The sequence below is a fragment of the Equus przewalskii genome, chromosome 28, assembly GCF_037783145.1.
Source record: "Equus przewalskii isolate Varuska chromosome 28, EquPr2, whole genome shotgun sequence".
NCBI classification, from domain to species: domain Eukaryota; kingdom Metazoa; phylum Chordata; class Mammalia; order Perissodactyla; family Equidae; genus Equus; species Equus przewalskii.
The window spans coordinates 24,157,429-24,170,580 of NC_091858.1; the positions used below are offsets into that span (position 1 = coordinate 24,157,429).

The 13,152-nt window shown below is 42.7% G+C and overlaps 1 protein-coding gene across 15 annotated transcripts in view; it reads left to right on the forward strand.

The window, feature by feature from the left end:
- ACSL1 (acyl-CoA synthetase long chain family member 1) overlaps window positions 1–13,152 on the forward strand; it is a 64,971-nt gene that overhangs the window by 47,118 nt on the left and 4,701 nt on the right. For 6 of the 15 annotated variants that reach the window (XM_070598157.1, XM_070598159.1, XM_070598158.1 and 3 more), the window contains exons 8-17: window positions 991–1,023; window positions 1,187–1,238; window positions 1,731–1,804; window positions 4,221–4,298; window positions 6,231–6,365; window positions 8,066–8,200; window positions 8,857–8,952; window positions 9,626–9,698; window positions 11,271–11,359; window positions 12,364–12,480. In XM_070598157.1, the coding sequence (XP_070454258.1) occupies window positions 991–1,023; window positions 1,187–1,238; window positions 1,731–1,804; window positions 4,221–4,298; window positions 6,231–6,365; window positions 8,066–8,200; window positions 8,857–8,952; window positions 9,626–9,698; window positions 11,271–11,359; window positions 12,364–12,480 (882 nt within the window). Of the gene's footprint in view, window positions 1–990; window positions 1,024–1,186; window positions 1,239–1,730; window positions 1,805–4,220; window positions 4,299–4,360; window positions 4,439–6,230; window positions 6,366–8,065; window positions 8,201–8,856; window positions 8,953–9,625; window positions 9,699–11,270; window positions 11,360–12,363; window positions 12,481–13,152 lie in introns of all 15 variants that reach the window. The other 9 variants (XM_070598169.1, XM_070598168.1, XM_070598166.1 and 6 more) reach the window with 2 other exon arrangements.

The window sequence follows — 13,152 nt, forward strand, 5'->3', positions numbered from 1 at the left end:
CCTGCCCTGTGGCGTAGTGGTTTTGTACATGCGCTCTGCTTTGGTGGCCTGGGGTTCGCGGGTTTGGATCCCAGGTGCTGACCTACACACTGCTTATCAAGCCATGCTGTGGCAGCATCCCACGCACAAAATAGAGGAAGATGGGCACCCATGTTAGCTCTGGGACAGTCTTCCTCAAGCAAAAAGAGGAAGATTTGCAACAGATGTTAGCTCAAGGCCAATCTTCCTCACCAAAAAAAAAAAGAGATATTAAAGTGGCCACTGAGACTGCCTTCATGCAGTAAAGTGAACAATATCAAAATGAATCCTTGGTGGTAACTGGGAGCCAGCCTTTGGGAAATGCAGCACCTCAGAAGTGAATCTGTCGTTCTTAACCTTTGTGTCAATTCAAGAGTGGCCTTAGATCCTCTGTCCTGGCCTGTTTTATATTGGAGGTTCTCAAACCCTTTCTCTGCTCCATTTGGGGAGTACACATGTTGGAGCCTCTCCAAAATCGCTAGCATTTCAATTTGGCAGACATTGATTTTTCTCTTTAGATTGAAGATGTCAGTTATGCAGGACTGAGTGATCCCGGGCCATGCTGAACTCTCTTTTTGGAGGATGCAGAGCATCTGCAGGTCTCTGACTGTGGTTAAGAGTTAGGCTTTGTTCAAGGCCAGAATAGCAAGTGGGAGTGAGGACGAGAAGTATAACGTAAAAGACGTTGATTCCTGTCTTTTGAATAAATCTTATTTCAAAGGCCAATTCTATTACCATTTATATAATTTTATATGAGAGAAGACAACTGGAAAGTGGCTTCTTAGAACAATGGATAAATATTTCGGTTCAGGTTCATTAAAATTGCCGTAGTTTATTTAATTTTAAATTTATGCTGTCTTTGAGCTGTGAGTGAATTCCACAGTAAAGTCAGCTTGAAGTGACTTAACGTGACCTTACTCTTTACATTTAGAAAATGTTCTCATTTGAGATTTTTTTCCTCTTCTAATTAAGGACTTGGGAAGAGCGAACAGACAGAAGCCCAAGGTAAGCACGCTGTGTCAGACCCGGCCAGAGCCCTCTGGCTAGTTTCCAATATCTAGCCATTTCAGAAGCAAGTAGATATCTTGGGTGATGTCTTATGGCTTGTAGTTTTGTTTTCTATTCTGATTTATACCAGATTTTTCTTTTCCTTTTTTATGTGCTGTAGCCTCCAGCCCCTGAAGATCTTGCCGTAATCTGTTTCACGAGTGGAACCACAGGTAAGTTTTGAAATGGAAATTGCTTCTAAGTAGTGTCTTTGTGTGATGACTTACTTGATGGAGGGACAGAAGGCAGAAGAGACAGGAGTGGTTCAGGGGCTGTCCCCTTGTCGCTCTGCAAGACGTTCTCCGAATCTGCGAGTGGCATGTATTTCCTCAAACATTTATTCAGGGTGACAGTTGATCCACCCATCTTCCCGGGGCAAACTGTATCAGTGGTTTCCAGAAATAAAATTCCTGGCTTTCCTTCTCTTATTGCCACACACTCTAAAACTTGCCCATGTTAATACAGATTAAGAGAATTCGTTTCATTTAAAGGATTGTAGGTTGCTCAGAATTTACTGTAGTCAACTTTTGGCTTTTGTGTGTGTACCTAACAATCGAGGCAGTTGAGGCTTTAATTATACAGGGTTTCTGGGTTTCCTTAATTTCTCTTATTCTTGGATGGAGCTGCTGTCCTCTAACTTTGTTCTGCTCGTGTGTGTCCCTCAGGCAACCCCAAAGGAGCAATGATTACTCATCGAAATATAGTGAGCGACTGTTCAGCTTTTGTGAAAATGACAGAGGTAAACTTTGGGGATATCGTCATTTTCTTCATATTCATTGATTGGCATTAGGCCTCAAGAAAGAAAGCACTAAAGGCAGCAACACTGTGTTATGTCCGTGCTGTATTTGAAACACTCTGAAATATAGATAAGGTCTGAACTTTTCTGTGGCCTAAGATCACCTTCTCTTGAATGGTTTCCATTGTGGACCTAATTGCTCTTGCCTGTGATCATTAAGGTGAATTGACAGATAGAATTTACTATAACTTTTAGATAGTAAAACTTTATTTGAATTCTGCCCTATAGATCTTTCCAGAAAAGAACAGAGGAGAAATGACTCTCTTGTGCTTTTATGTACTGTTCCAGTGTGGGGAAAATAATTTCTTTAAGTTAACAACAAAATGTTAAATGTTGCTGAAGGTTTTTGAATTGTTGTTATTCGTTATGGTTGATTTGACTTCCATTTTATGAGGATTAAAACCTTGAACTTGTGTTGATCTCCTGTAATCTTAAAGTTTGCTATCCAAGTGTCCTGGTCTGCTCAGGCCACCATAACAAAATAGCACAGACTGAGAGGCGTAAGCAAAAGACATTTATTTTCTCACAGTTCTGGAGGCTAGAAGTCCATGATGAAGGGGCTGGCAAATTTGCTTTCTGGTGAGGGCTCTCTTCCTGGCTTGTAGACAGCTGCCTTCTCACCAGGCCTCTCATGACCTTCCCTCTGTATGCACATGGAGAATGAGAGAGAGGTTTCTGGTGTCTCCTCCTCTTCTTACAGGGACACCAGCCCTGTAGGATCAGGGCCCCACCCCTATGACATCATTTAATTTTGATTACCTCCCCAAAGGCCCTATCTTCAAATAGAGTCACAATGGGTTCCGGCTTCAGCATATGAATTTCGAGTGAGAGGGCCTTAATTCAGTCCATAATACCAAGGGTGTTTTTCAAACTTGCCCTTTAAAAAGGTACTTATTGAATAATAGAATGCCTTTCCCTCATACCCTTTGCATGTTTTTACGCAATTTGCTTTTGCAGTCTCTGGAGGAGTTCTCCAAGCCTTAATTTTGGTAACAGGAGCCTGTGCTTAGTGGTTTTTGGAACTGGGCATCTTTGGTGGCTGCAGAAGCTCCATCTCACTTTTACTTGTATTCACCCTTTCTTAGTCCCAAAGACCTATTTGGTATATGCTTTCTAAACAGAATTCAGCATTTAGTACCAAAGCGAAATTTTAATTTCCTGATTGGCCTTCACAGAAAACTTAAAATGCGTTAGCAGCTCATCGAGGCAAACGAGACAAAACTTTGTTGAAAATTAATTATCAGGGACGTTTGCAACTTTGTAAAACTTTTAATCATGCTACTGCACATTATTTTTAGTACTAAATCAGAAAATTGAACAGTATGGCTCTTCTTGAGTCTGATTTCTCGTGGCGTAACAGTTTCCTACTGAGAAGTACTGGTTGGGATGCAGGTCATGCTTGAATAAGATTCATCTGAGATTATGGCATGATCAGGCCACCTCATGTGCTGCCGGGGCATCTGTGTTTGCTCAGGACAGATGCTTTCACTTGTTGTCACAGTGTTAGGAAGGATGGTCCAGCTTTGGGGAAGGGAAGGGCATGGCTCAGAAGTGGGTGCACGGCCCCCCTAGGCAGCTTGACGGCACTTTCATTTCTGTGTTGGTGTGGCAGCAGCTGCTGTCAGCAGCCCTGGTTGGGGCCAGAGTTCTTCAAGTTAATAACATGAGCATTCTAGGCAAACCCTCACTGTGCCTGGCCCTCCGTAAGCCCATATGTAGCCATGAAATGGAAACCAGATGTCCAGACTTAGTCTAGATGCACACCTATTCTGATCAGCATTTTATCAGAGAGCAAATCCCCTGGTGCCAGATTACAGCTTGTGTTAAACAAATTGGGGTATTTTTCATGGGGTAAAGTAGAGCTTTAAGGTAAAGATGTTGATCAAACTAAAATACTCAAGATGTATTTATACTATAAATAGAAGGAGCTTGGAAATCCAGTTTCTCTCGTCTTTTCTCTAACTTTCCTTTTATAACATAGTATGCTATCTTATGTTGGAATGGGTCTTACATTTCTTACTTTAAGATGAAATAGAGCTTGCTGGGGAGTGGGGTACTATAACTTTGAAGCACTAAACTATGAGAGCACGTGATCCCTTAACATCCTAATTTGGGCAAAGTTTTATTATTTTGACTGAAGTCCCGAATGGATTTATTTTGTCATTCGAAATGACTTGCACTCTATTTGAATTATTAAAGTATGGCTTCTCGTTCATTTCATTCCGTGGTGAGAAATAATTGCAGGTCATAAGCAAAAGCAGTTTCTCCTTTGTGTTGAGGTATTACGTGCTCTGAAATACAATGGAAAATTACTGAAAGTCTTACTGCTTTTCTGCCCTGCCGGTGTCTTTGCTTACAGACTGCGTTCAGGCCTTGCCCAGATGATACTTTGATATCTTTCTTGCCTCTTGCCCATATGTTTGAGAGAGTCGTGGAGGTAGGCATTGAGTTTTATTTTTCTTGCTTGTTTGCGTTCTGCTAAGATGTTGTGTTTTACAGAAAGTACTTGCCTTGACTGCCAATGACACACACATTTCGTTTTTACCACTTGCACACATGTATGAGCAGCTCATGCTGGTAAGTTTGCTGTGTAGACTGTCGTCCCCATAGATAATTCTTTGCTCAGCCCTATTTTAGGAATGGATGCTAAATTTTTAAAAGAGTATAAATTTTTTTTCTGCGTCCGGATCCTTGAACTTGAATCATTCGTTTTAAAATTAGAAGCTCAAACTTTTGAAGGATATGAGTATGAATATAGTTCCAGAAAGAGTAACTGTAAAAGTAGGATTTTTATGAACATCATTATAAAGCCTCGCGAGGCTTCCGCTGTGGGAAGCCTCTGCTTTTTGCTGTGCTTGTTCACAATGCACAAGTTGACTTAAGACTCATCTTGTTATCAATCTTCTGAGTACCCTTGGAAAAGCAGGATGACCTTTTGCGGACCTTTGCCTGGTCTCCCTGTACACAACTGTGTGACTAATTTAAAAACTAGCCAAGAACTGTCTTTTTTCCATCTTGGACAATTTTGGATTGTATCCTTATAGGAAAAACAGTGGGCACCATTCATTCATTTAACAAATATTTGTTGAGCACCAGCCATGCACTAGGCACTGTGCTAGGTGTTAGTGACAGAGAGGTGACTGGTAGAGAGCAGACCCTTTGATCGGCTACCTCCCTAAAGGATTTACTTACCTCTAAACGATTAAGGATCATTGAATCCCATCCTCCATCTATTACTTCTGTTGCTTGCACACCTTAGGAGATCTTGTGAGTTTGTAAAGTGATCTCAAGTGAGTTGATGATGGACTGTATGTTCCTAACTGTAGTTGTAGAAGTATGCCTGGGAGGCAAGCCACACTGAAGAAGCAAAAACCTCTTGAACATTAATTTTTTTTTCTTTTTGAGGAAGATTAGCCCTGAGCTAACATCTGCCACCAATCCTCCTCTTTTTGCTGAGGAAGACTGGCCTTGAGCTAACATCCGTGCCCATCTTCCTCTACTTTATATGTGGGACGCCTGCCACAGCATGGCTCGATGAGCGGTGTGTAGGTCTGTGCCTGGGATCCAAACTGGCGAACCCTGGGCCGCCGAAGCGGAACATGCGAACTTAACTGCTGTGCTACCTGGCAGGCCCCCTTGAATGTTAATTTTTAAATAATGAACCACAATGTATCTTTCTTGTGGTTTCTGCTTTCAAGCCTGAGGTCATTTGTACCTCCATGGCATCATCTTTTGAATCTCTCTTTCTTTTTAAAATTTAAAATAGGCAGACTGCGTCAAGTGCATATGGCTTGCCAGTGCAATTTGCATCAGACGGGAAAAAATTCATGCAGTAGATTGTAGCTGAATGGCAAGCCACTCTGGTGTTAGATGTCCTCGTGTCTCAACTGCAACATATTCAGTGGCTTTTCAGAAATTTTTAGTTAGATTCAAATAAAAGAAAATGAGACTTTGATACATTTGGACTATAGGCAAATAGCTAAGTTTTTGTTTTAAGAATAAATTAGACCTAAAGTTTCTGGAAGATTGAAAAGATTTGGATTATATAATACTATATCATTCAGTCAGCAGATATTTATCTTGAAGCTAAACTAGCAGAACCTCTATGATTGTGCAAAACAACACACCCTGGGTTCTCACTAGCTCCCCTATCTGGTGATCAAGAGAATACCCCATTTCCTGTCATGCAATGACTGGAGATTGCAAGAACATTGTTTTAAAAGCTGCCTACATTTAGGAACTTTAACATTTCTGGAAACCAGTCCAAAATGCTAAAACTGAAACCTTGTGCCTTGTGTGTCTCTGTGTGTATGCTGTGTAACCCCTGCTACAATGACAAACCGTTGGGTCCCTCTGCTTACCTCTCTAGTGTGTGATGCTGTGTCACGGAGCTAAAATAGGGTTTTTCCAAGGAGATATCAGGCTGCTTATGGATGACCTCAAGGCGCTTCAACCCACTGTCTTTCCTGTGGTTCCAAGACTTCTGAACCGGATGTTTGACCGAGTAAGTTCCAAGCACAGAGCCGGGGACAGAGGGCTGGCCCCTGAGTCTGAGACTCGAGTTTGAATCGGGCTCAGCCGGGTGCCTTCTGTGTGACCATGGACAGTCCTCTTAGTGTCACACAACTGCAGTTTACTCATCTGTAAGACTAGAATGCACTTCCCTCACAGAGCTGTCAGTAAGGATTATAAGAGAAAACACACGTGCAACACTTTGTAAACTGGAAGGCACCGTGCAAGGGTAAGGTGGCCAGTCATTTGATTTTTTACACTAAACTCTCCGAGCTGCTGTTTTCTCATCTATACAACAGACTGTTACCTCCTCTCCCTGCTGTCTATCTTATAAAGATGCTAATTGTATCACATGAAAATAGTAACTATGAAATGGTTTTATAAATTTTTTTTTAATTCTAGCAAATGGTTTTATAAATTAGAAAGCTCCATGCACATGTGGAATATTACTTACTTAGCCACTTTGAGAGAAGTGACTAAGCCAAGCTGGGGACTGAGAGGAGGCCAGTCCCCTGTGGTGGGCAGTTACAGCGTGGACCGCACAGCCAGGGCGAGATCCATGTGTGGCGTGGGCAGTCTCCAAAATCACTTAGGACACGGCACTTTTAATGCTCTTTATTTTAAGGCCGGGCTTCTGTCATCTATGAGAACCTTGTCATGTTTTAATGGTTCTTCAAAAAAATCTTTTTAAAACAGATTTCTTGAGATATAATTCATATACCATACAATTCACCCATTTCAAGGGCACAATTCAAAGGTTTTTAGTACATTCGCAGAGTTCTGCAACCATCACCAGAGTCCCTTTTAGAACATTTGTGTCACCTCAAAAAGAAACCCTGTCGCTACGTTTCAGCTATCATCCTCCACCCGGCCACTCATCTCCGCCACTAAGCCAAAAACTTATCTACGTTCTGAATCTATAGATTTCCCTATTCTGCATGGAATCCTGCAATATGTGGTCTTTTGTGACTGTCTTCTTTCACGTAACGTGTTCTCAGGGTTCATCCATGTTGTAACCTCGATCAGTACTTCATTCTTTTTAATAACCAAATAATATTCCACTGTGTGGATTTAATCATCTTATTAATCCATTCATCCTTTAATGGGCTTTTGGGTTGTTTCCACTTTTTGGCTATTATGAATAATGCTGCTATGAACATTCATATTTGAGTTTCTGTGTGGACATGTATTTTCATTTTTCTTGGGTATGTACCTGCGAGTGGAATTGCTGGGTCATATGATAACTCTGTGTTTAACTGATTGAGAAACTGCCAGTGTGTTTTCTATTTTCTTTTTATTTTTGGCGGGGCGAAGATTGGCCCTGAGCTAACATCTGCTGCCAATCCTTCTCTTTTTGCTGAGGAAGACTGGCCCTGAGCTAACATTCATGCCCATCTTCCTCTGCTTTATATGTGGGATGCCAGCCACAGCATGGCTTGATAAGTGATGTGTATGTCCACGCCCGGGATCCAAACTGGCAAACCCTGGATTGCTGAAGCAGAGCACGTGAACTTCACAGCTGGTGCCACAGGGCTGGCCCCAGTCTGTTTTCTAAAGCTGTACCATATTACATTCTCACCAGCACTGGAAGAGGGTTCCGATTTCTCCACATCTTCACCAACACTTATTTTCTGACTTTTTGCTTCTAACCATCCTAGTAATTTCGAATCTTCTTATTTCTTGACTCATTAGATTTTTGGCCAGGCAAACACCACACTGAAGCGATGGCTGCTGGATTTTGCCTCCAAGAGGAAAGAGGCAGAACTTCGCAGTTGCATCATTAGAAACAACAGCCTGTGGGATAAACTAATCTTCCACAAAATACAGGTAACAAACGGACTCACACCTATTATTTGTCACGTAAATAATTTGGGTTTCAAAATTTCTGTGAGGGCTCTTTTTTAAAGACAGGTATGAAAGTGAGAGAGAGAATGACACATTTTAATTAATTCTGGCACATTTCTAAAAATTAAGGACAAAGCCAGTAGCTGACCCTCAGTGTCTAAGACAAATTTGAACAACATTGTAGCTATCTAGGGCAGGAAAGGAATCAGTGTGTTATAGCCTTTCCAATTTTCCATTTTGTTTCGCTTTTCTGGAACAAGTATGTCACCCTTGAGATAATTTTTTAGGCATGAGTGATAAAGTATTTGGAATAATATTATGTCTAAAAAAAATGCCAAAAGTGTGGTAGTGGCCACAAATCCACCACACTCTTATTCTAATTCCTTTAAAATACCTGCAAGTCAAGGTGTTGGCTTGTTTCCATACCTGTTGAGAGCAAATGGTATAGTTTCAAGTGGAAAGAGGGTCCCGTCAGGTGTTCCTCTTAGGAAGGCCTGGGAGTTCCCGGGCGTTGATGAGCTCTGTGCGGCCTGAAGAGAGGGACCTGGTGGGTTAGGATTCCGAGCAGGTGTCTTTGAGGAGCCCGCTGACTTCCAGCTGTTTGACTCTCATCCTCTCCCCTCTCTCCGCCTTGTCAGTCAAGCCTGGGAGGAAGAGTCAGGCTGATGGTCACAGGAGCTGCGCCCGTGTCTGCTACCGTGCTGACGTTTCTGAGAGCAGCCCTTGGCTGTCAGGTGAGTGGGTTTCGCGGCAGCTGTTCGTCTCAGACTTTATCAGGCCCTAGAATCTTCTTTCCAAATGTCGTTCTTACTGTGCTTCTGTGTCTTATTTTTGTTTGGAAGATCATGTTACTCCTAGGTTGCTTGGAGAAAGAAAGAAGTATGTGTATCTTTGACCCTAGGCAGGAGAATATGTGTTCGTGCCCAGCACTGTGTCATTTTCTCGAGGGTAAGGCGCAAAACGTGCCTTAGAGTCAGGTGTGAGGATATGGGAATGGCAAGGGGTCCTGAGTGATAAGCAGACCTGTGTTAAAGGGGATGGGGGAGGTAGCTGAGACTGAGTGACAAATGGGACGTGTCAGGTAGAACCGTGAGCTGAGAGAGGGAGTGCTTTCCTGGGCGGGTTGTGTGCCCGTCATGCCACGTTAATGTTCTCCGTTGCCTGTCTGCAGGAAGGGAAGTAGAGATGAAATGGACGGCAGCGGTGTCTGGTGTGGGGGCGAAGATGTTGGGTGCTGTAATAAAGCCTGTTGTCATATTGAACGAATTTTCCCAAGGGGAAATTTGAAAAGAGATTTCACCACAGTCGGCCATTATTCAGGAATTAGAGAAACTTAGTTACCTATGCACTTCCAGCAAAGGTGTGACTGACCCACCTCTAATAATGTTTCATCTCTTGGTGACCCAGTTTTACGAAGGCTATGGGCAGACCGAGTGCACGGCCGGGTGCTGCTTGACTATACCTGGAGACTGGACGGCAGGTATGGTTGGCAGGGACATCCCTTATGGGAATCTTATTGTTGGATTGGAATTATTGGAATTGGGTAAATCATTGATTCATTAATCAACCTAAATGAGTGCTATGTCTCAAATGATTAGGCCTCGGGGCAAACAATCTTGTGATCAGGGAACTGTATGCAACATGTCTCCTGTGGCAGAGTGGGATGTCATTTAGAGGCTCTGACCGTAACGCTGGTGGCAGTGGAGACTTACCTAGATCCAGAAGGTGACGTCTGAGAGATGGTGCCTTTTATGAGCTTTATCAGAGCTTTCCAGTCATTGACTGGGGCCTAATTATTTGCGGGTAGATTTTAATTAAAGTTACACCGTGCCCTGTGCTAGATGTTGAGACTACAGAGGGAAATGAACACAAGTCCTTTTTCCCAAAAGGAAAAATGGAGGAGGACAAACACAAAAACAATTATTGAGCACCTGTCGCAGATGAGGCTCTGTGCTAGGTGCTCATGATATACGTTACGTGCGATTTATCCCAGCAGCATCCCTGTGAGATAAGTCCTGTTACCTCTGAGAGGAAAGGGTTGATTGTTCGTTAAAAACCATGTAAATAATGTGTAAGAATTTACACAGCGTTATGCTTTGAGGCCAGGATTCCAACCCAGGTCTGACTGCAGAACTTCTGTGTTTTCCCCTCTTCCACACTGCTGGTACATTCCACACTGTGATAAATAAATTCCCAGATTTATTTGGTGTATTATAAATATGAGCAGTATCTGGTCACGTACATTCTACTATCTGGCACTATCTAGTAGCCAATCCTGGCATTGGCATGAACAGTCTATGAACGTTTTTCATGCTGTTTGTTTAACTTTTAACTCCTGTTCCTTACCAGCTAGAGAATTTGGAATAGTGATCTCTTTAAGCTAAAATTATGAAAAGATAGGAAGAATTATTTGCGACGTTCTTGAATCATATCTAAATCTCTGCTATTTTTGTGTTGGGAAAAGAACCCAATCTTAACACCCTTTGGCAAGAGAGTTAAGTTAGCTGTGAAAAGAAGCGCTGTCCTGTCTTCGTAAACTTAAGTATAAAATATGTACATACATACTAAGGAAACAAAGGCGATATTGATCAGAACCAGTGGTGTGTGAGAGAATAATCAAGGTTTGCCAGAGCCACATTTGTTCTTTCTCCTTGTAGAGAATAGGGATGTTAAGAAGTCCATGTGAGGGAGGGGTGACAAATCATAGGCAGGGGTCATCAGATCACAGGAGCCAGGTAGAAGTTTCAGAAAGCTTGCTTCTAGGTATTTGTAGAAACCCTTAAAACCAGCAGCCAAATTATTTATACTTTGAAAAATAATTCACAGCGTCAAACATGAGAAAGGTCCCTCAGAGACTTCAAATAGTTTGTGTCTATTCTAGGAATAAGTGCTCTAAATTAATTTACCAGGAGGAGACTGGCTATAATCACAGAAACCAGTAGTTTACACCAGCTGTTCTTGTGATGAGCAGGCTTGTTTGTTAGAAAAATAATTTGGCCTAAGGATCTTGGTGCTCCCCTTAGGAATGATGATTCTTCTATTTCATATACAGGCCATGTTGGTGCCCCAATGCCTTGCAATTTAGTAAAACTTGTGGATGTGGAAGAAATGAATTACCTGGCTGCCAAGGGTGAGGGCGAGGTGAGTGGAATCCATCAGTCGTTTACCCTCGTTGTCATTTCCTCTAATAGTTGCCATGGCAAGGACAGTGCCATTTCTCAGCACAGTGTCATGTAAAGCCATTGAGCTTGAGGATATTGGTGATCCCAGAGTCAGACAGGCTTCTTCTGGAAGGTACACATATGTTTAACTCTCAGGGGGTGTGCGGGAGGGGGACCACTAACACTTGCCTTCTTCTGCCAGACGTGATCAGGACTTAGACCCAAGAGTGTGCAAAGGCTCCAGTGGCCTGTGTCCTGGGGCGTAACTCTGTCTGCTGATTGCCCTGGATACCTATTAGTGAGCTACTGGCTAGCAAAAGGAGAGCCTAATTACTTCAGAGTGATGTCATCCCCCGAGGGGCTTTCTAGCAGCTTTGAGCCAGAACCTGTGATGAGCATTAGCCCTACAACTTGACTGCAGCTGAGGTCTTAAGAAAGGGAAGCGAGGGCGTTGGAGGTACCACCAAGGTTCCACTGGGACTCTGTCAGCTCCCTCTGGATCAAGGAATTCAGGGCTTCCAGCTAAAGATTGGGACACACACACCCCCTTTTCTCTGGAGAAGCCCCAGGAAATGCAGTTAACAGGTCGTCTTTTATTCCCCTAGTTTCATTGAGATATAATTAACACATGGCACTGTATAAGTTTAAGGTGTACAGCATAAGGATTTGACTTACGTATGTTGTGAAATGATTGCCACAGTAAGTTTGGTTTGTATCCAGCATCTCTTATGGATACAAAAAAAAAAAAGGAAAAAATGGCCTTCTACCTTGTGGTGAGAACTCTTAGGAACCCTAGGATGCACCTTGTGATGAGAACGCTGAGCATCTCCTCTCTCAGCAGCTTTCAGATGTACCACAGAGCAGCGTTCCCTACAGCCGTTGTGCTGTACGTTACATCCCTCGTACTTATTTATCTTATAACTGGAAGTTTGTACCTTTTGACGGCCTTCACCCAGTTCCCACCCCCAATCTTTTCTTCTTCAGATATGTGTGAAGGGGCCGAATGTATTTCAAGGCTACTTGAAAGATCCAGAAAAAACAGCAGAAGTTCTGGATAAAGATGGCTGGTTACACACGGGGGACATTGGAAAATGGTTACCAGTAAGTGGTCGCCTCCCCTGTTCACACATAGTTTTGTTCTACTGTTGGGAAGAACATATCCCACTTGCCGGACAGCAGCCGTGTGGCAGTGGCACCCTCACTTTTGCTTCCTTGCCGAGTGGTATGCTGTGGACGCTTCCATTGCCTGCAAGGACAGCTTTCTACTCTTAGCATACTCATATTGGATTTCCAACTTAACTGTAGCAAATATGTTTTGTTTTGATGTTTGACATCAGTTCTGGTTGCTGCTTCCCATTTGAAATGCAGAGAGACTGTGGCTTTTTACCTCTCAAGGCTGTGCCTTGCTCTCAAGGCCTTAGTTAAACAAGGTCTGGGGGACATCGCGGTAGACTGCCAAGAATGTATGATGGGCAAGAATTGGTGAATACAAATATCTCTTGGGTTTGTCCTCTCATTAAAAATAGGATAAGCCTTTCACAGATTAGGCCTGCTCCTTTGAATTTAGTCTCAGAAGTGTTTACTGTAGAGAAACGGCAGAGTCCATCTTAGGACTGAGAGACTTGTAAAAGAAACCCACCCATAGGCTCGATCAGTCTTCCTGGCTGTGGTGACGACCACTGCTTTTCCTAAGTTGTTCGTGTGTTTAATTGCAAGCACTAAAAGGGCTAATGTAATTTTTATTACTGTATATTGTTCGATTCTTACAGATTC